Source organism: Bos javanicus, chromosome 10 (genome assembly GCF_032452875.1).
Source record: "Bos javanicus breed banteng chromosome 10, ARS-OSU_banteng_1.0, whole genome shotgun sequence".
In the NCBI taxonomy this organism is placed as follows: Eukaryota; Metazoa; Chordata; class Mammalia; order Artiodactyla; family Bovidae; genus Bos; species Bos javanicus.
The window spans coordinates 50,678,424-50,701,769 of NC_083877.1; the positions used below are offsets into that span (position 1 = coordinate 50,678,424).

Consider the following 23,346-nt stretch of genomic DNA (forward strand, 5'->3'; position numbering starts at 1 on the left):
TTTTTGTCCCCACACACTCAAGATTGCTGATGATTTTGGAGGCTGGTTAAACTAGGAATAAAATTCACCATCAGGGGTCTCTGAATTAACAGGCCCACTACACCTCTAGCGTAAACACGGCAATATGAAAAGAAGTCTTTAGGAAGGTTAGAAAATAAATTTGGAGTGCTCTTGCATCACTGTAGCAGTCTCCATTTGCTGACAAACAACTGAGATGTTAATTATGAAAGACTTGCTCTTCTTTAAACAGACGGCCAGCACTAGCTTAGGACAGGGTTTCACAACCTCAGCTATTGGCATTTTGGTTTGGATGAGTCCTCGTGCGAGGCTGTCCTGGACATTGTAGGATGTTTAGCAACCTTAGCTTCTACTTACTAGATGCCAGTAGTACCAGCAACCCCGCCATCCCACCCTTATTTTCCCCAAGTAGTAACACCCAAAATTATCCGGACATTGCCCCATGTGGCCTGGGGAGACAAAGTCAGTTGAGAGAACCGTGGCTTAGATTATCGTTAATATTTTTTGCAGAACTGCATTTCTTTGAAAATACCCTTTTTTAATTAAGAGGGAAGAAAGTTAAATACAGAAAATAGTGAATAAGAAATATTTCCTCCGACTTGCTTAAATTTCAAAAGGCTTGCCCTCAACAATTCCAAAATGTTTCTCCTTCAATATTTTTTCTGTACTTAAAAAACTTTTTCTTTTTTATTTAAAGTTCTTTTTAAAAATTAATTCATTTTTGGCTGCCCTGGGGCTTTGTTGCTTTGCACAGGCTTTCTCTAGGTACAGAGAGTGGGGGCTACGCTTCGTTGCGGTGCACGGGCTTCTCATAGCGGTTGTGTTTTTGCAGAACACAGAATCCAGGTGTGCAGGCCCTGGTGGTGACCCACGGGCTCAGGAGCTGTGGCTCACCAGTTCTAGGGCACAGGCTCAGTGGTTGTGTCACATGGACATAGTTGCTCGGCAGCATGTGGGATCTTCCTGGAACAGGGATTGAACCCGTGTCCCCTGCATTGGCAGGCACATTCTTTACCACTGAGCCACCAGGGAAGTTCCTGTACTTAAAAACTCTTTATTCGATATTTTCAGATTCTTTCTAATTGGCATTGCTATTGAAAACAGATCAGATTTTTTTTTTTTAATGTTACCTAAATTTTTTTTTTTTCTTTGGAGAAACCGATTCCTTCCTTCCATATTATTTAAAAACACACTGACAAAGCTGACTTCCATAAGCAGTGCTGTGAGCTCCGCCAGTCTGCGGGGAGCAGGAAGTCCACGCTCTCGGCCAGAGTGTCTGGGGTGCCCTGAGCAGGCTGCATTTCTTGTTTGCAGCAGCTCCTTAAATGAGCTGTGAAATGACCTGGATCTAATATCCAGGCCTCTGTCAAGTGCCAGGCTAGCTGCACGGCTGCACTAGCGGTGCTTTCTTGTGTGCCTTCCACAGTCAGCGTTTAGTGCATATCTGTTATGCCCTTTGTGTCGAGCACCTTTTTCTGAAATGATTTTATCCTTAGATGCCTTCCTGCTTAGCTCTCCTGCTGTGGGCTTTTCCTTTTAGAAGAGACAGACGGGCCTCCCCGTCTTACACAAAGCAGACGCTTGATGTTGTCGTATTTTTTGTTTTGTTTTGATTTGAAAGTACTGGGAGGATAATACAAAGTTCAGAAAGAAAATTTGTTTTTCAGTGTAAAGTATGTGTTTAGTCTCCTACTCAAAAATGGCTACAAGGCCATATATCTGTCAGTGGGCAAGGAATATTTTTCCAGAGACAGTGCTGTTTTCCATAAGGTGTATGAGTCTTGGATTGTAACAGGGTTTGTCCAGAGTCTTTCAGTCACTTTCTCATCCTGTGATCCACTGTGAGTAACTGAATCAGTTTGTACCTTTATTATCTCAAGCACAGAGTATAGCGAGTGTCCTATTGGCTCCTGGGACTTTTTAGTGTCCTTGGAGGTCAGACACATCCTTAAATCCAAGTGCCAGAAGCTGGAGGACACAAGTTTGGGCTGTGTTTCCTCTGAAGAGGAACCATTGGATTCGTCATCTGGGCAATTACAAGAACCCTTGCAGGACTTCCCTGGTGATGCAATAGTTAAGAATCCACCTGCCAATGCAGGGGACACAAGTTCGATCCCTGGTTTAGGAAGATCCCACATGCCTCAGAGCAACTAAACTTTGGGCCACGGCTACTGAGCTCATGCTTTAGAGCCTGTGTGCCACAACTACACAAGCCCATTCACCCTAGAGCCCATGTTCCCCAACTAGAGAAGCCACCACAATGAGAAGCCTGTGCACCATACCCAGAGAGTAGCCCCTGCTTGCTGCAACCAGAGAAAGCTTGTGAGCAGCAACAAAGACCTAGAACAACCAAAAATACATTAAAAAAATTTTTTTAAAGGAGCCTTGCAGACTAGGGACAAGGAAGGGAATTCTAGGCAGTGACAACAGCCAGTGCAAAGGCCCTGGGATGAAATATTGGTCTTAAATTGAAACCACTTGATGAAAGGGGTGTAAGTCATTAGGCTCATCTCTGCAGAATTATCATAGGCATCTATTAGGCAGCATCCCATTGCCTTGTGAACCCATTCCCACCAGTATGTCCTGGAGAAACATGAGTGAACTGGGTGTACTTACATAGTGAGAGAACATTGTACTAGAATTATGCTCTGGTCTCTCCAGTGAACTACAAAAGGAAGTGAGGAGACTGCTGCCAGTCTTCCTAAAAGCAAAGGGAACCACCACAAGTGGTCTGTGGTCAAAGGGACAGGCAATTCCCCTGTCTTTCCCAGACCCAAACTCTTAAAGGTCTTGTCAGGAAAGAGGAGAAGAAAAAGTCTCTGGAAACCAAGTTCCTTACTATTAAAAAAAGAGAGAGAGAAATACAGTATTATTTTAATAGGGGATTGATGTGAATTGCAAAGAGGTACCTATTTGTAGTTACACAATAAAAATACTTTGGTTTATCATTTTGATTGGATTAAATCAAGCCAAGCAAAATTGCACTCTTCGAAGAAATGTGTCACCTTGTTGGTCTGCTCTTTCTTTTTGCACCCATACCCTGCATGAGCTTTCTCCCTCCTCCCTTTAGATTGCAGATACATTACTACTTCTTCGCCACTGAGATCCCCCAGTAGCATCTCTGCTGTCAGTCATTTCTATGAGGCTTAATTGGTGTGCTGCTGCTGCTGCTGCTAAATCGCTTCAGTCGTGTCCGATTCTGTGCGAACCCAAAGACAGCAGCCCACCAGGCTCCCCCATCCCTGGGATTCTCCAGGCAATAACACTGGAGTGGGTTGCCATTTCCTTCTCCAATGCATGAAAGTGAAAAGTGAAAGTGAAGCCGCTCAGTCGTGTCCGACTCTTAGCAACCCCATGGGCTGCAGCCTACCAGGCTCTTCCATCCATGGGATTTTCCAGGCAAGAGTACTGGAGCGGGATGCCGTTGCCTTCTCCGTTAATTGGTGTAGCCGACTTTATTATGCCACGTATGAAAAGTATTCGTGCTAATATGTGGCTTCAGGTAGACATTTTCACTTTTAAGCTTTTTATCTCTAATTAGGGAATGGGAGGATTCACTAATAGGAGGATTGCTTCTCGAGGGAATTTATATTATCAGGCAGAATGTGGATATTTAGGAGGAGCAGAGAGAGTCCCTAGAATCACCTTAGTCCTGACCAGCTGGTTCTAAGTGTGTGATGTACCTGGTTGTGTCCCCTTAGAGAGCCCAGGATCCTGAAGGCAGGGCCACTCTCCTTGTCAAGGTTCCCTTCTCCCTTTGATGCCATTAGTGAATCTACTCCTTGTAGAAGCTTCTGGGAACAGAGGAGGAGGGGGGCTTCTTTAGAGGCCTGGGCCCATTCATTGCTTATCTTCTAGATGTGCCTGCACATAGAACACACCCTCCAATTTCTCACCCATACTCTCCTCTAATTTCCCCTCCTTCCCGCCATCCTTCTCTCCCTTCCTTCCACCTCAAGTCTTTGGTACCTTTTGTATTTGACATTCTGTAATATGCTTCTCTCTCCCCTATTAGGTTAGCCTCTTATATAATTGGGCTTCCCTCATAGCTCAGTTGGTAAAGAATCCACCTACAATGCAGGAGACCCCGGTTCAATTCCTGGGTCGGGAAGATCTGCTGGAGAAGGGAAAAGCTACCCACTCCAGTATTCTTGCCTGGAGAAGTCCATGGACTGTATAGTCCATGGGGTCACAAAGAGTCGGACAAGACTGAAAAACTTTCACTTACATAATTATGATGTTTCTAACATAGACATATGTAGTAGATTGTATCATCTGTAAAGAAAAGTTTACATGTATACTAATCCATGTCTTGTATGTACTGCCGTGATGAAAGAAACAGCTTGGGGTTCAAATCCCAGCTCTGGCATCTGCTAGCCGAGTAGCCCTGGGTAGTTCTCTATTTTCCTGTCTTTCCTGTTTTGCACAATGGGAAGACCAGCTGACTGAGGTTGCTATAGAGATAAAGGAATCTCCTGCACCAAGAACAGCACCTGATGCAGAGAACACCCTTTAGTTACAACAGGTTCCTCTTTCCTGCCGTGTTCCTGGCATTGTATCAGGTGCCAGATGTGCGGGGTGAGCCCCATAGATATGACGCCCCCTCGTGGAGCTCCCATCCCCATGGGGGTGGCATAAATTACCCAAATAGGTACAGACATGACTATCGTTACGAATTGATATATACTCTGAAGGCAAAATATTATTTTCTATGAGAGAAAATAGCAAAGGGGACAGTTTTTGCGTGGGTTGTCCAAAAAGGTTTCTGTGGAAGCGTTGTTGAAGGGGAGGACCCTCCCCGCTACACCCCCGACCCCTGGGTAGGAGCCAGCCCTCTGAGGGGTTTGGAGACCAGCACATCTGCCAGAGAAAATAGCATGGGCGAAGGCTCTGAAGAGGGAATGTGTGCAAGAAGAGGAGGCCATCCTCCCAGGAGCGGGGTGAGCCAGAGGAGAGCAGAGATGAGACTGGAGAAAGCTGAGGACCAATCACCAGGGCCTCCTGACTCAAGATGCAGAAAACGCCACAGATGAAAGCTGATCCATCGTAATCATAACAGCTACTTATGGGGAGCTTCATAAAAACTCTTCACGTTGACTGTGAAGTGCTCCCAAGAAATCAGGGGAAATCAGTGTTGAGAAAAGACCATTTGATTTTGCCAGAAGAGTGTCGTTGGTGACCTTCAGCGATGCTATTTTTAGACAGTGGTAGAAAGGAAAAGCAGATTCTCTCCAGGGCGTTAGCATGGAAACGGTTGGAGAAGGAAAGAGTAGGTGGCGGCTCTGAAATGGGCATACCAGACCCAGTGGGTTTTTGCAGTTGTCAAGGTCTACGCCTGAGCCTCCGAAGGGAGGCAAGGGGATGGCTAGGACTCCAGCAGCACCAGGTGCCTTTGGGGGGCGTCCAGGCCCAGCCTGATCCTTCTCTCCCTGTTTTCCTCACAGGTATGCCATCCTGACCAAAGCCACCTGGCCCTCGTGGAAGGGGGACGAGAAACAAGGCGTCCTGCACTTGCTGCAGTCTGTCAACATGGACAGTGACCAGTTCCAGCTAGGGAAGAGCAAAGTGTTCATCAAAGCCCCCGAATCTGTGAGTTTTCTCCAGGCCACGCCTCTCCCTGTGGCCCCCCTCTCAGCCCCCTCCCCACAGCGAGGCTGGCTTCTTTACTTCAATCTGTGGTTCCTGTCTTAAATGTCAGTTCCTCAAAGAAGGCTTCCTGCTGCTCCGAGTCTATGTGTGGTTCATGCCCCACACCCTAGCACCTTCAGAGTCCTCAGCTTGGATACAAAACCATCCTCACAAGAGCTTTTCTTTTCGTACTTATTGTCTCTCTCCCATTCTAGGTGGTCATTGCCTTGAGGTCAGGGTCTGTTTTGTGAGCCTTTGTGTACTCAGAGCTTCATGAGAAAGTGGCTCAGAGGAGGTGCCCAATAGTTATTTTTAGTGTCCAGTAGTATCCCAGCTAATAGATACTTCTTTGCCCAGAAAGGAGGCTTGGGTTAACCTACATCCTCACCTGGGTGACACCAAACAAATCATGTCCCATAAAGGTGGAGCAGAGCCTGGGAGTGAGAATTCCCAGGACTGTGCCTTGAAGACCATGAGGAAGCCCAGAAAGGACTTTGAGAAGACCAATAGATAGAAGGAGAAATCTCCAATCTTAAAGGATATTTACCAGTAAGGAACTTAAAACACATAGGTTTTACAATTTACAAACTTATCAGACCTCCACAGATTAATTGAGTGGAACTTCTTAATCTTTCCTGAGGAGCACATGGTCACCCTGAGCTGAATGATTGTTCACAGGACGTTCTCAGTTTGGGCAGGAACCCAACACAGCCCCTCAGTCCTTCTCCCCCATAGCTCTGGGGCTGTGGAATGAAGACAATTCCAGCTTAAAAATGAAGACAATTTTTAAGCTGGAGAAACTGCTGGAACTAACCGGGGGTGGGTATCACCATTTCTTGAGGTTCCTGTAGTAATCACAAGGCTATTTTCAAGAGTCTATGGAGACAGACTTCCCTGGTGGTTCAGTCGTTAGGGCTCTTTGCTTCCACTGCAGTGGGGCACAGTTTCGATCCCTGGTTGGGGAACTAAGATCCTGCATGCCATGTGGTGTAGCCAAAAAAAAAAAAAAAAGAGTTGGTGGTGAATTTGGCAAAAGTAGTCACCATATCGCCAAGAGAACCTGCAGTGTTGGTCGTAATGGAAGCCCTTGACTCTAGGCAGATTCTGGTCCTGCCATGCGTTTTCTCCACTAGAAGGGGCCCCATCACTGCTGTTCTGCCTGCCTCCCAGGATCAGCCTGAGATCAGAAATGCTAATGGTCATAACTGAATGACTTTAAAGGCTGTTAAATAAGTAAGTGGCACACATCGATAGAGCCTGTATGATAAGTTTGTGGTAGCATTTTCCACTTTGAGATATTTGTAGCTTCACAGCAATTTCATTTCCAAATATAAAACGAAAATGTTGTGTCATACACCATTAAGCAACCCACAGAACAGTTCCTGTTCTTTCTAAAACAGGCTGGAGTGATTTATCGGTACAATGGAGAACTCTTCTGTTTTATACCCTCTCCTCTGTTTTTACTTTTTCGACTTACTGAATTTTCACAGAAACAGCCTCGATGTTTTTCGTGCTTTTTTTTTTTTTTTTCTGATTCAGTTGAGCTTTGAGATTTTACTTTCAAATCAAGATTTATTTTTGGCTTTTCTTTTCCTTGTTTTCCTCCCAGCTGCATTTTTACCTTCACTTGACTCTTCCTCTCCCCCATTTTTTCACACACACACCCATCATTACTACTCTGTCCCCTCCCTGCATTACTCATCCATCCACATCTAGCCCTGACATTGCAAACACTTTTACAAAAATGGTTTTTAGGGACTTCCCTGGCAGTCCATTGGTTAAGACTCCACGCTTCCACTGCGGGGGGCATGGGTTCCATCCCTGGTTGGGGAACTAAGATCCCGCATGCCACAAGAAAGACATGGCCAAAAAAAAAAGATTTTTAAAAATCTACCCTGTGATTTTGCTTTAACTTTTATACTAAATGTGCTGAATTTACAAAATAACCCATTTGCTTTGAGAACCTACATTAGGCATCAGAGAGTTTGGTTTTGTTACATGTGTCCATGCTTTTTGCTTTTCTCTTCTTCTCCCTCTCTCTCTTTTTCTTCTTGAACCTCCCTGATTTCTAACCCCTATGGCTTTTGGAAAGAACCTAAAAACCAGCTCATCTTTGAACTGGTCTATAGGAAGTTGGGAATTGGTTGACTCTTCATCCTTTCTGAGTCACAAGAATATTTTCTATGACGCTCTTAAAATAGTTCTGGGAAAGAAGAAGAAAACAAGACTTACTCAGAAACCCAACACAGAAGATAAGAAAACACCAATGGATAATCTTCCAGGCAACTGCTGGGCTCAGATTTTTAAACATTCTGTCCAATTGTTGAAAAAATCTTTTGTTCTTAAAATATGCACCTATATTTATTGTATATGGCACTGAGGGCTGTGGAATGAAGTGCCCCTCTCTTGATATGTTGAGTTTGAGGTGGAGCTATGAGAAGCAGAAGTTGAATGTCAGGAGGAGAGATCACTCGCTCCAGGGTACAAACCCAGATAAACTGAGACAACAAATCAAGCCCAGCTGCCTTCAAACCAAATTTGCCTGTTTAGTTTTGGAATGTTTTTACAGTGACATCCATCATCATTACTTTGGGTTTTTATTGGTCTGTTTTTTATTCCTAGAGAGTCATGTAAACTACTTCCTAGGTGAATGAGAGTTTCCCACCGTTTTACGAGTTGATTAGATGCAGATTCTATGTCCAAGTGAGGAGGAGCCTGGCAGAACCTGAAAGACCTCGGTTCACTTTCCAGCTCCACCCAATCTTAGTACTGATGTTCTTCTCTTTAAGTTGGAGATAATGCAAATAAGTGGTACATGTAGTTGTTGAGTGGTTGAATGAAGTAATGTGTGTAAAGCATCTAGAATGATTCCTGATCCATTGTGGGTACTCAGTTCATTACAGCTGTTTGCTGTCATCTTTGTTACTCTAGGAGCTTTGATGAGTGGTGTACAACAGTATTCATCATTAAGATGACCTGAGTCTCAAGACCTGCCAGTGTCTGAGCCTTTAACCAAATCAGTCTCAGCCCCTCTTGGTGAATCCAAGTCCTTATTAACACATCATAAGTCCAGCTCCAATCACTGGTTATTGTCCTCTGCCCAATGGCTCCCTGTAGATTTCTGTGAGGCAGGAAGTCTGTACTTTCATGGAACCAAAAGTTGGGCAGCCCTCTTTCCACAGCAGCATGAGTTTTCTGCAAAAGCTGGCAAATTCTAGTAAGAGGCTATATGCAGCACTAAAAGCTGCCTCCGTGAGCTCATTTGATCTAGCCACTTAATATCCTCTTTGGATCAAGGTGGGAAATAAATGGGTGTGTGTTGAATCACTCATTTGATTCTTACAGAGGTTTGGAACAAGGTAGAGCAGACACTATCATTAAGGTCCAACTGGATACACTCAGATCCAGCTATTTTCCACTATGTTTTTTAATAAAAGAATGTATATAAGGACTTCTGTGGTGGTACAGTGGATGAGAATCCACCTGCCAGTGCAGCGGATGTGGGTTTGATCCCTGATCCAGGGAGATCCCACATGCTCTGGAGCAGCTAAGCCCATGTGCCACAACCACTGGCCCTGTGTGCCTAGAGCCCACGCTCCATAATAGGAGAAGGCAGCATGAGAAGCATGTGTACCGCACCGAAGAGTAGCCCCGCTCAACACACCCAGAGAAAGCCTGCCTGCAACGACAAAGACCCAGTGCAGCCAAAAAGGAATTAATTTTTAAACAAAATTTTAAAGTATGTATAAATATCTTGTCTCTGTATATTTATATATAAAAGTTATAGTGACCATAAGCAACACCTTTTTTTCATCTTTGTTTATGAGTCTGAGAAGCTGCTTCCCATTGTGTCCTTGACTAAACTGAGTGTCCTTGAAATATCCAAGAAAGTAATGTTCAGGTCCTGTGAACTGACTCACACTTGTCTTCTTTCTATTCACAGCTCTTTCTTCTAGAAGAAATGAGGGAGCGAAAGTATGATGGGTATGCGCGAGTGATACAGAAATCATGGAGGAAATTCGTGGCCCGGAAGAAATATGTCCAAATGAGAGAAGAGGGTATTATAGTCATTTTATTTCATTCATTTACCAAATCTCAGGGATATTTTTGAGCTTAGATGAAGGTACAAGTTCATTGTACTTTGCACAGACTGTGCATTGCAGCCTTGCATTCATTTAGAGTCCCTCTGTGTCTTTCCACACGGAGCATTTTCCTCCTTGTCAGGGACTGATCCTTCTCCCTTCTCTGCCCTTTTGGGAACTGCAGCCTCCAACCTTCTGTTGAACAAGAAGGAGAGACGGAGAAACAGTATTAACAGGAACTTCATTGGGGACTACATTGGGATGGAGGAGCACCCGGAACTCCAGCAGTTTGTGGGCAAGAGGGAGAAGATCGATTTTGCAGACACAGTGACCAAGTATGACAGGAGGTTCAAGGTACGTGCTGACTGCCCACCCCTGGGAGTCACCAAACGGATTCCTTAGTTTTAAAAATAACTCATCATTTTGCTTTTGGGATTACCAAAACAGAACATGTCCATTGTAGATAAATGTAGAAAATGCAGACAGGCCAAGAGAAAAATAGCCACCTATACCCAGAAACAATCACATTTTGTGTGCATCCTTTAGAACGTTTTTATGCAGACATACATTTGTATGTTTAGTTTTACAAAACTGAAATCTACCTTACATGCTGGTTTGTGTTCTGTGTTGGTTTTCTCCTAAAATACACCAGGGAGAACTTTCTATATTAATAGATATGTCAGTATAAATTGTTTTGTTTAGCTGCATAGTATCCCATTCAACAGTTGCTTCACTATTATTTTGAGCCAGTTTTTTATTAATCTCTTCTCATGACTTTTTTTTTTTAACTATCGTAAATAAAAGGATACTGTAAGCATTCTTTCACGTGGCTTTGTGCATTTGTCTACTTATGCTTTTAGAGTAAATTGTTAGGAGTAGACTCATTGGATCAAAAGATTGAGAATATAAAGTGAAGTGTTCTTATCCATTTTCCCTGGGCAAATGACTATGCGGGGCTTTGACAGAGCCACTGGAGGACAGCTGATTTTTTTTTTAACCTCTTTCTTTAGACATTGTCTTTTTTCTTTTGCCTAATAAAATTTTGACCCTAATAGTGAAATCTGAAGCCATAATAGATTATGGGCCATTAAGAGCTTTTTATGTGAGTTATTTCTTGTTTGGTTTTTGGTCAGGGAAAAAATATAGAAAGAACGATATTAATTTCGGAAGAAGGATGATGTTGTTTTGCCAAAACCAAATCACTCCTTACAAACTGAATATGGTGCTAGCTGCTCTGGTGGCAGGTTTGAATGCAAACATGAATGTTAAGTCTCTCAGTATTGTTTGGATATAACACAGTACATTTATATTAGATTTTTAAGGATTACCATTGAAATGAAAATGTATCACTTTTAAAAAGTAAAAATTTAATGGACTCACAAAAATTACATATGCAGGGTCCCTTGAGGGATCCCTGTATGAGAAACATCCTGGAGCAGATCATTGGTAGGGTCATCCTGCATGTTGGTTTGCCCTGATCCCTTGGGTGGATCCATATGAGTCTAACATTTTTATAAGTTAAAGAGAGTCAAGTATCAGCAGTTTTGTATATGTCAACCTAACAATCATAAGCAACATGTTCTTTTGCTCTCGAAAGACTTAGATGATAAAGGGAATCAGCATCCGATCGTAGTGAAAGTTCACTGCCTAAAGCGGCTTCCTTTCACCTGGTCACCAAGGCCCTGTGTGTAGACTACTGTCACTCTGACACTTTCTAAAACACCTGTCCTTACAGAGCGTAAAGCGAGACTTGCTTCTGACTCCAAAATGCTTATACTTGATTGGACGAGAAAAGGTCAAACAGGGTCCAGACAAAGGCCTGGTGAAGGAAGTACTGAAGCGGAGGATCGAGATGGAGAGGATCCTGTCTGTGTCCCTCAGGTAAGTGGCCAAGGGTGGGGACAGGGGAGCCCCACCTCTGCACGACGCTGCCATCTGCTATTCCAAACACCGCCTGGAGAGAGGCGCCGTCAGGCTCCCCAGTTGTAAAAATGACAATGAAGAGAACCCAGTTTTCTCTTCTTCCCTAAGAAGAGCTGATCTTCTTGGGTCTCAGGGAGTACTACAATCACAAGAAAAAGTTACCTTCTGGTCTGCTCCTCTAGTCAAGGGATACTCAGATCCTTTGCTCCCATAAAATCTGAGGGGAAAAAAATGTAGTCTGTGAAACAAACAGGGCATAATTGCTGATATTGAAGGGGGGGTCAACATTCTTGAGTCCTGCCCCCAAGCCCACCTTGCCCCTGATCAAGACCTAACCCATTTCACTAGGAAAAGCCTGAGCAGAGGTGGCCACTAGGTCATCAATGCTGCTTTAAGTTTGCTGTGACCTTGGATTGTCCTAGATAGGAAGTATCTTTGGACTTCTTGAGGCCCCTCTGCCTGTTCATTCCCCCAGGGGTGAGGGGGAATACAAATTGGTCTCCATAATCTGTAACCCTGGGGTCATTGCCAAATGCTCCCTTCAACTCCAGGTTCACAGGTAGGCACCCTTGCTCTTCTCATCAGCACCCTGGTTTATGAAATGAGTGCAATTGTACGGTAATTTGAACATTCTTTGGCATTGCCTTTCTTTGGAATTGGAATGAAGGACCTTTTCCAGTCCTGTGGCCACTGCTGAGTTTTCCAAATTTGCTGGCATAATGAGTGCAGCCCTTTCACAGCATCATCTTTTAGGATTTGAAATAGCTCAGCTGGAATTCCATCACTTTCACTAGCTTTGTTTGTAGTAATCTTCCTAAGGCCCACTTGACTTCACACTCCAGGATGTCCACACCATCATGGTTATCTGGGTCATTAAGAACTTTTTTGTAGAGTTCTTCTGTGTATCCTTGCTACCTTTTCTTGATCTCTTCTGCTTCTATTAGGTCCATACCATTTCTGTCCTTTATTGCAAGAAGGCTGACTGGTTGTCTGAGGGGGCCTTACAAATAGCTGAGGAAAGAAAAGAAACAAAAGGCAAAGAACAAAGGGAAAGATACACCAAACTGAATAACTTAATGCAGAGTTTCAGAGAATAGCAAAGAGAGATAAGAAAGCCTTCTTAAGAGAATAATGCAAAGAAATAGCAGAAAACAGTAGAATGGGAAAGACTAGAGATCTCTTTAAGAAAATTTGAAATAGCAAGGGAACATTTCATGCAAAGATGGGCACAATAAAGGACAAAATGGCAAGGACCTGCATATGCTGAGACTTCCCCAAATCCTCCCTGTGATGAGAGGAAATCCTCAGGCCACAGAAGGCGAAGAAAAGAGGAAGAAAGGCCCCTTTGAGGCTTCCTCCTTGAGTCATGCCCTGGGGCCCTTCTGAGGATGCCTCAACTTCTGCCAGGGCAAGCTTCGGGCTGCCATTGTATTAACCAGAACCTGCAGATATGTCTTCTTGGAATTAGGACTCCTCTACACTCTTATTCCACACACAAGACAAAATCGCTGCTCTTAGGCAAAAGCAGAGTTTTTGTGCACAAAACTGATTTACCAGGCTAGAAAAGCCTGGCTCCAGTGCCATCATCCAAAGCAGATTTTAAGTTGTGTCTGTTCTTACCTATGTCACTGTGGTTTCTGATTTTGTCTGTTCCCAATTTTCCTGATAAAGAGCCAGGCAGGGCAGTGATGTTAAGTGTTTAAAACACTTCAGTTCAAGATGCTGTAGAACTGGTAAGCAGATATGTTCATCAGCAGCTCTTTGCAGCCACACCTCAGGTGATTCTCAGTGCCATGGATTTCACAGACACACTCTAGGCACTGTCCAGTTTCCCAAAGGTCTTTCTGATCATTCAGCTCGCTGACCAGGCCACAGCCTGCTGACCACACTCTCCTGGTTACTGGGCCCCAAGACTGCCCTTGCTGGTCCCAGGAATGCAAGTGGAAGCTTCTTTTTTTATCTTGCATGGGAACAAGGGCTTATACCTGGGCTAAGTTGAGTGAGCTAAAATGTGCTGGGCACACTTGACAGTTGAAAGCCCAGGAGTCACAGCTCTGGGACACACGCGCTCACTACTCTGAGAGTGAGTGTTGTTCTTCCTGTTACTACTGCCTGAGTGTGTCTGCAGCCCTCAGAGGCCTTAAGCAGCGCTTGATCGTTGTATATCTACATGCGTATCTAGCACTTTGACACTCAGTGTCTTGTTGATCAAGTCTCTGAGGCTTACCAAGGTGTGGGATATTCACACTCAAGTTTTTTCCCTCTCTCTTTTTCTTTTTTCACAGCCTCTGGGGATATAGTGTCTCACAGTTTAAGATCAGATTCTTTTTCCACTTTCTTTTTAGTATTCACGGTCTGGACGTTTGCTTCCTTGTGGCCTTTCCTTATTGGAGGATGTAATAAAATGAGGTACTTAGCCTGAAATTTGTTCTGACTCTAGGAGGGAAAAAGAGCCCGAGTCATTTAAAGGTGTTATTTCTGTGTGTGACAGTCACTGAGCCCCAGTTTGCCAGGATTAATAACCATTGCCTCATTTCTTTCAGCCATTGGGATAGGCTAGTAATCTAAACCAAGTTAGAAGTGCAGTCAGATAGAGTGTGCAGAATCAAACATAGAGGAGAAATCGATTGTGGTACCAGGAGAACGTATCTGTGTGGATGTGTGTACACGTGTATTCTCAATATATTTCAGTATTAGTATAGAGAAAAATGTGAACAGTTGTCTTGCACTTTGGGAAGAGAGTTGTAATGTGTGTTTTGAAGACTTTATGGGACTTACTTCTTGACTGTTGGCTAGAATGAACACCTAATGGCTTCTTCTAATTCAGACTACCAAGTGTCCTACAAACCTGATGTTTCAGCCCATCCCTAACTCTTATAACTACTGGGGAGGCCAAATTGGCTCACAGCTGCCTATTCAAACCAACCAACCAACCATACAAGAAAATATACAGGACAATTTGGGGAAATGTAAAATAACTAAATATTTTACAAGTGTGTTATGAATGTTCGTTGCTCAGTTGTGTCCAACTCTTTGTGACCATGGACTGTAGCCTGCCAGGCTCCTCTGTCCATGGAATTCTGCAGGCAAGAATACTGGAGTGGGTTGTCATTCCCTTCTCTAGAGGATCTTCCTGACCCAGGGATTGAACTCAGTTCTCCTGCATTGCAGGCGACTTCTTTACTGTCAGAGCCACCAGGGAACGTGGCAAATATTTTATATGAAGGATTTACTGTTTATTCCTGTAGGTGTGATAATGATATTGTGGTTATTTATATTTAAGAAGACTTTATCTTTTAGAGATAGACACTGAAATGTTTAATGATAAAATATGATTATACTCTGCTCTAAAATAACCTAGCTGGTGTGTGGAAGTGGGGGGAATGAGACTGCAGATGAATTTGACTGTCTGTGGATTGATCATTGTTGAAACCTCCTGACATGTGGTGGTTCATTCTGCTTCTCTACTTTTTGATATACTTGAAATTTTCCATAATAAAAAGTGTTTCCTAATACTTTAATAGACATCATATTTTTAGAAGTCTCTACCTTTTATAAGTGTACTGAAATATATCTAATTGAATTATAATTGAAAATTTTTAAAAACTTTTTGTAACTTACAAGAAAAAAAAATAGATTAGGCCCAATAGCTCGGAGAGCTGTGATGACAACAGTCACTCACAGGGAAAGGAAAACTCCCTATCTAATAAAAGGCCGAACCCTGACAACCTGCATTTCTGCCTTCATGGAGACATGGTGAGAATATCAGGAGGTGACACACTCCTGGTGTCTGATGCCTTTGGGGCATATTTCCAAGGCTTTGGGGGGACTGCTGATAGAAGGCCAAGCATCATTTCTGAAGGCTCCTTCGAGAGCTGCTTCTTGTCCAAATTCCGAACTGACCTGTGTGTGTGTGCTTAGCTGCTTAGTATCCAACTCTGCAACCCTTTGGACTGTAGCCTGCCAGGCTCCTCAGTCCATGGGATTCTTCAGGCAAGAATACTGGAGGAGGTTGCCATGCCCTCCTTCAGGGCCTCTGCCCACCCCAGGGATCAAACCCGAGTCTCCTGTTTCTCCTGCATTGCAGGCGGATTCTTTTCCTGCTGAGCCATCGAGGAACTGACCTCGTCTCGCTCTTATTTGAAAAACTCAATTTGCTGGAAGAGTGGTCAGGAGGTACAATGGCCCGTATTCTTTGCCTTCCTGTTGTAGCTGATGAGGTTTGAAACAAAATCTCCTATATGGAGCTCTCTCTGATGAAGCTTCTAGTAGTCCTCTCTTTCCTGTAGCTGACCCCCAGAGGCCTAAGATCAAAAGCCTCGGGGCTGCCTGTGTGGGTCAGTAGATTTCCAGTACTTGTACATCCTAGGAAAGTCAGCCCAGAAGGAGTGGTCTTTAGACAGGCCCCAGCACTCCTGGGCATGACATTCTTGCCTAAAAATGGTTCGTTGCCTAATTGTCCTAACCCTCTGGCAATAAGAACAGCCTCCTTCACTTGGGATCTGCTCCGCTGATCTGATGCTTTCCTGAAATCTTGACTTCCTATGGATTTTGAGCTCTGGAAACCTGGAAGTTTTCTTCATTTTTGTACTGACCACCAACCTTGTGTCCAACTCTGGATTTGCAGTGGGTGAGAAACAGTCCCTGCCTCCGGGCATTCTGGAAGGAGGAGCCATGCCCTGGGTAAACATGGGGCACACAGCTTACAAGTGTCGAGAGATTGGTTTCCAGGATATTCCTGGGACACAAAAATGGGACTGAGCCTTTCCCCTGTGGTTGGGTGAAGCTCTTCCCAGGAGGCCTGACACCAAATGTATCTACATTTCTCAGAGAAATTAAGTAGGCTCCCAAACTGGTTACTGGTATCTCTGGGTGGTAGAGTTCTGGATAAGGCTTGTCTTCTTCTGCTTTTAATTTTTACCTTTGTAGTTCTCAGTTTACTGAAAGGAGCACTGGGGACTTCCCTGGTAGTCTAGGGTTAAAAATCTGCCTTGTAAGGCAAGCAACTCGGGTTTGATCCCTGGTCAAGGAACTAAGATCCCACATGCAAATAAGCCCATTTGCCACAACAAGAGAAGCCCCTGCATGCTGCAGCTAGAGAAAGCCTGAGTGCTGCAGCTCAGCCTCAGCACAGCCTAAATAAATAAATAAAAATGTTTTTAAAGGAGCATCTATTTCGTAAGCAGAAAACATTTCTTTTTGAGACTTTAAATAAAAGCAGGGCCATCCTAGCTGAAATTGCCTTTTCAACTTAAGAAAAAAAAAGAAAAAACTCTTTTAAAACTTTACCCAGGGTTTTGTAACTAACATTTTTATGAAGAAGATTTGGTTAAGGGAGTAAACCAAGCATTTCTAGTGTGGTCAGCAGTACAACAATAAGCCACAAAAACAGGATAAAGAACCAATCAAGAGCCAAACCAGGGACTAGTTAAGCTTCTTTCAACATAGGCTCCTACGTCAAACATCTGTAAGGAATTGCAGCTTGAGCATGTGAAGAAGACGGAGGTGAAGTCCAAAAATAAGTCTGATATTTTAGGGAAAAAAAAAACAAGGTGTAAAAGCTTTGTTTTCAGACCTAGGAACCTGGGCTGAGGCAAGGGGAATGAGCTGAAGCTCTGGCTTGGGTGAAGAGAATTTCCTGATTTTCTGACTCCGGTCACCAAAGGGAGGAGCTCTTGAATTTGATGGTTGAAGTCCTAATGTCCAAACAGTCTCTTCTCATTTCCAGACTCATGCTGATAATTGACCTTGATGTTTTGCCCTGCTGGCTTTATTTCTTAATGATCATGAAACTCCTAATAGTCTGCACACATTAAATCACTCAAGGTTTCTTGTGTTGGACTCCTTTAATAATCCAGTCGAATAATCACTGTCCCGCCTAAAGGCCAGCCAGGCAAATGGACATGCCCAGACATGAATCCAGCAGCTGAAATGGGAGTTTCACTCCACCCCATACACCAAAAATCGGCGCCTCTTCCCCTCTTCCCCCTCTGTACACTCTCCTTCCTGACACAGAGGTCTTCGTAGCCCTGTGCTAGGATGCTGGGACTTTATTTCATTAATTCCAAATAACTTGGGAGAGTTGTTTTGAGCAGCTTTTTACACAAGTGCCTTTTGGAGTTTGGAATTGCTGTCGTTGAAGTAATTAAAACAATTCCAGAGTTTTCATCTACCTAGAAACAGGAAGATGATAGACGTGCTGTGGCCGCACCTTCTGAGGTATACTGTTCTCAGAAAAGATTCCAGCTCCAAAGTTGGGTAAATCTGTGAACAAGGAGGTGGAGTGGAAACTCTAAGCTGGCCTGTAATACCCATTCTCTCCTTTACATGATAATAGCTGACAGCCCAACCAAGGACTACATTTCCCAGGCTCCCTGAAGCTAGGTGTGACCATGTGACATATGCTGGCCAATGAGGTGCAAGCAGAAATGACTTGTATGACTTTCTGATCATAGCTGTAAGGAGGAGGAGTAGACGCCTGGCTCCCAGGCACTGTAGAACTGTCATGTTGGCCCTGAATTGCTTTTTCTTAAATTTGGAAACACTTTGAGGTAATAGTAATGACCACATGCTGCACCCAAATGGCCATTATGTGTCCCAACATGCCTGTAAAGTGTTCTGACTTCACATCCAGGAAGAGCTGTTTGGTCTACTGGTCTTCGGTAAGCAGGATGTGAAGGGCCAGGCTCCTCTTCCCTGGTGAGGGTATCTTGCTGCTCGTCTACTCCATTCCTCCCTGTAGTTATGAGTGCTGTCGTACTGTGCCTTTGCAATCCAACTGTATTGTGGTCCTACCTTATACATTTTTTCTCCTGTAGAAAGACTGAGGGGCTGAGGTTTTAGAGTGAGGAGCTGTGGCTGTAGCTACTGGCTTAAGGTACAAGTCATCAGCTCCCTGCCTTGGAACAGAGAGAGAAGGTTCCTAACAAGCCCAGAATCATCCACAAAGGCTCTCTCTACTCAAAAAAGACTTCTGGTCCCATGGACTGCCCATCCCCACCTTGTCATATTCCTGTGACTGAACAGAGAGACCACAGGAGTTGCTGTTTTGTAAGCTTAGTCAGTCAGTTGTGTCCGACTCTTTGCGACCCCATGGACTGTTGCCCGCCATGCTCCTCTGTCCTTGGGATTCTCCAGGCAAGAACACTGAAGTAAGTTGCCATGCCCTCCTCCAGGGGATCTTCCCAACCCAGGGATCGAATCCAGGTCTCCCACATTGCAGGCAGATTCTTTACCTTCGGAGCCACCAGGGAAGCCCAGTTGCTGTTTAGTTGGATCAGACCCCATGGAAGAAGGCTCTCCACTCTCAGAGATTCTTTATACCCCAGTCCTCTGTACTTGCCTCACTGGTCATGTCACAGCACAATAAGCCTACTGATGCCCTGGTCCTGGGGCCCCCTGTGCAGGACACAGGAACAGCTCCTGTGTTACTGATAGAACCATGTCATTGGTATTTCCTGCACTTGGAGAGATTAAAATTTAATCTCTGTGGTCAGTTTACTGAAGTGAGTTCACTTATTTTGTTTTTAGTACCTGGAAAAACACTGTCCCTAACGAGACATCATTCTTAGCGGGCCTGTCTTAGATGTATGACAGTGTTGCTAGGAGGTAATGGTAGGGTTGTATATAATGAAGCCTTGGGGGTGGTGGCCTCTTTCAGCTGAGCAATTGAGCAATACATCTAGCAACTAAGGAAGAAAAATTCTCAAGTATATATGTGTTCTGATTTCCACAAACTCTGGCTGGGCCTGGAGAGGAACTATCTAATCAGTCCCCTTACCACTAAACATATTCCCCGGAACTGGCTTTGCCCCTCAGCCTCTCTCTTCCATTCTTCCTGCAGCTCCTAACATCCACTGTGGGTATGAATTTTCCCCATCAGCCCTACCCTGTCCAAACAAGGAACTCCCACAAAGGCATGTCCTTTCTCTGACCCACCCTGAAGGTGGGGACTGTACTTGCTGTGTGTACACCTGTCTCTCATTTCTCTGTAGTTTGATCTGTTTATGCACCTGGCAGACAGTATTAGCAGAGCATTGAATACCTGAAGGCTCCCGACTCATGCCTATGAAGCGTAGGACTTTGGCTTCTCTTTTGATAACGGAGCTTATGGTTCTTCAAGTTAGGATGTATTACAGTAGCTGCAACCATATCCTAAATTCTGCTGACTTGGGACTTATGGGGAATTGTCCCTTTTTTACACATTCATAACATTCTGGATTTTTATGATTTTAAGAACATAGAAGTTGAATTTGAAAATGGATTTTTTAAAATACAGACTAAATTGTCCTTAATTTCCTGATTTTAAAAGTCATATGAGAGAATATTTTGATCATGCTGTTGGTAGACTATAAACCTCTTTTAAAAGCATATATTAGGGATTTTATTTTTGTACTTCATTGTTGTGTTCTGTTTTAAAGATTTTCAGTAGCAGAGGAAGATGGTAGAAATTTAGTGCTATCTTACAGGATTAAAAAAAGGGTGAAAAAAAATCATGGAATCAACAAAACTGCAACTTTCATTGAGTCTTTACAATCTCTTTGCAGTACTATGCAGGATGACCTTTTTATTCTTCATGAGCAAGAATATGACAGTTTGCTTGAATCTGTCTTCAAAACTGAGTTCTTGAGCCTCTTAGCAAAGCGTTACGAGGAAAAAACCCAGAAGCAACTACCTCTGAAATTTAGCAACACGTAAGTTGGGGTCTGGGGGCTTGATCTCACTGCTGGGGTCCACTGCAGAGTAGGGTGGGGTCTGACTGGCTTGGGTGGCTCTAAGGAGCTCTAGGGCCTGCAGAGGACAGTCAGGGTGGTTGCCATGGACTTCGGGAAGGTTACTTTTGCAATTCTGTGAGATGACTTCATTGACTGGTATATTTTATCCCTTGGGCAAAGGTCACCAACGTGAGGCCAAGAAAGGCAGATTTTTATATCTTACCAATGAAGGAATATTTTATTTTGCAGAGCAGGTAGAAGTAGTGTAAGGCTGAAGCAGAAGAAAGTGATTGGGGCTTAAGTCCCCAAGATGAGTGCATGATACAGCCGGCTGGTGCGGCATTTGGAGACTGGGGGCTGTGGACGGCCAGTGTCTTGTGTCCGGGCTCACCTTCATTTACTTTAATAACATCGTCTCATGTACCGGACACTGGCAGACTGTTGAACTTCTAGGCTCATGTTTGCCAAGTGATTTATTTGGCTTTTTGTTCTTCTTCAATTTCCCCATCTATGAAACGAGGATACCCTCCACTCTTCCTACTTGCAAGTAAGGGGCCAAAGTAAAGCCTTCGTTCCAGGAGTGGGGGACTTAGCATAACTCATGCTGCTGTGGTTGAAGTAAAATAGACACTAGAAGTAGAATGAAGTCATTACAGCTTTTTCAAACAACAATTTGGCCATGAGTACCAGGGGCAGTTATTTTTGTCTGAGAATTTGTGATAAGGGAGTAACTCAAAAAAAGTAAGAATATGTATAAGCCAAGCTGCTCAAAAGAATAGGCAGCTACTGGCAATTATGGTTTTTCTGTCTTACAAAATAAAAATACAAGGTTAAAAAAGCAGAATATGGAATTGCATTATGTAGGCATATGGGCAACATAGGAAATTAAAAAAAACTGGCTGGGGAGTTTTGCATTTATGAGTAAACTTCCCTTTTATTTGGATATTGGTTGCTAGTGTCTTTTCCTCCCTGGGGTGGGGGTGAAGGTGGAGGAATAGAACTTAATTAAATAGTAGCCACATTCTCAGCCTAGATGGGACGGGAGTCTGGGGAAGAATGGATACATGTATATGTATGGCTGAGTTACCCCAGTACAAAAAAAACAGTTTAAAAAATAATTAAAAAAAAAAAAAACTTAAAAATACTAGCCTCATTCTGTGCAAAGGAGACTGAGCTCTCTGCCTGGCATCTCTCAGTCCTCCTCACACACAGACCTGGGCAATCAGAGAGGACATGGTGAGGCAGCACCTCAGGTGTGGCCTGGAGGGTGGCCTTTCCTTCTGTCCCCACCTGTCTCCACTTGACATGCTCCAACACTGGGGCACCTCCCTTACCAGCTATTATCTCCCAGGGACTGGGCCCCCAAATGCTCCCTCTGGTTGGTGGCTCAGCCTGTGCCGTGCCCGTCCACTGGGCCCCAGACTGGTTCCCGTGATCCGGTCTTGTCTTGTTTTTACAAAGCAACTCCAGGCTGGGGTCTGTGAATACCACTTTCTCCCTGCTTCTCTCCTTTCCTTTGTTAATTCCAATATATACGCTTGTCACAGGCTTGAAATCAAGTTGAAAAAGGAGAACTGGGGTCCCTGGAGTGCAGGGGGCTCCCGGCAAGTGCAGTTCCACCAAGGCTTTGGCGACCTGGCCATCCTCAAGCCCAGCAACAAAGTGCTGCAGGTCAGCATCGGACCCGGGCTGCCCAGAAACTCCCGTAAGTGTGCACGGGCCCCACGGGCGGGGCCGCTGCTGGGCTGCTGGGCTCCCTGCCTGGCCCCTGCTCACCCTCTCTCCAAGCTAAACTCTTTTCCCACCAAATGCTCATAACACTGCACAGATCTGCGGGCCAAAGAGCTAGTGCCTTGACTGCTTCCTGTGGTTGGGGTTTTCTTCTGATTGAAATGTTTCAGACTAAACCAACATCAGGGCAAATGGGCAGGTTAAACTTTTCTGAATCATTTAGTAGTTACGTGTAGTATTGCTGGCGTTACAGTATTAATTATGTTTAAAACAAATCTGTTTGTTGGCTTTACGTTCCCAGCCCTTTCCAGTCCAGTCTTGTCAACAGTACAGACTTCGTCCTTTGTGTTAAAGCAGCTGACCACACTTACCAACTCCTTACAAGGGCTCACTCTTACAGTGCATCATGTTTAATCTCTCCCTACTCACTTTAAAGTGTTTCATTAGGAGACACACACGCACGAACTCACACTCTGTAGTTTGACTCCTTTTACTGGCCTAGGCTTCTTTTTCTTAGATGCCACCGTTACAGAATACAGTCCACATGTATGATCAGTGAAGAGTATGCCAAGTATAAAATGGGCCTTTATGGCTTCTGTCTCCAGTGGCATGCACTGTATAACTCACTAATACAGCACAGAAAAGTAGCCACTCAGAAAATGGTGTACGTCTGAGTATCAGTGAGTACTTGCAGAAGACAGCACATTTAGGTGGGATTTTTGAAGAGACTTTTACATAAAAGGACTCTTTACAGAGACGTGGGCCGGATGAAGGAAACAGGGTTGGGGCTCGGGCAGAGAAGACCAAGATGCTACTATTACCCTAAGGATGTAGGTAGAGGAGATTCCAGAAATCTAAAAAAGAACATGTCTCAGAATCACTTTGCTGTACATCGGAAACTAACACAATAATGTAAATTAAATACTTAAATTTGGGGGGAAAAAAAGTACCCCAACTCCTGTCCCCTCTGGCACTCCAGTCTCCTGCCAGTGCTTCCCAAACGGCCAAACCCGACTGGAATGCAGAAGCCTAGCAGTCCACTGGCTCAGACCCCAGGGCACAGGGCCAGGCCAAGGAGCGCTATGGATAACCAGCAGGATGAGTCAGAGCACTGCTCTGTGGGCCTCGAAGTGAGCCATTGTATAATACGGTGTTTTAGCGTATCTCCATGAGACAGGGAGGGCAGGAAGGGGGACCCCCACACCTGGCCTCCCCTCCTCACCCCAGGACCTGATACCCAGCTCCTCTGC

At 44.3% G+C, this 23,346-nt stretch overlaps 1 protein-coding gene across 1 annotated transcript in view; it reads left to right on the top strand.

Annotated features, from left to right (window-relative positions):
• The window catches only part of MYO1E (myosin IE), a 220,568-nt gene that overhangs the window by 174,006 nt on the left and 23,216 nt on the right, over positions 1–23,346 (top strand). Inside the window, exons 19-24 of the mRNA XM_061431138.1 lie at positions 5,463–5,607; positions 9,590–9,704; positions 9,913–10,082; positions 11,464–11,609; positions 20,198–20,344; positions 21,913–22,070. Coding sequence (XP_061287122.1) covers positions 5,463–5,607; positions 9,590–9,704; positions 9,913–10,082; positions 11,464–11,609; positions 20,198–20,344; positions 21,913–22,070 — 881 coding nt within the window. The remainder of the gene's footprint in view (positions 1–5,462; positions 5,608–9,589; positions 9,705–9,912; positions 10,083–11,463; positions 11,610–20,197; positions 20,345–21,912; positions 22,071–23,346) is intronic.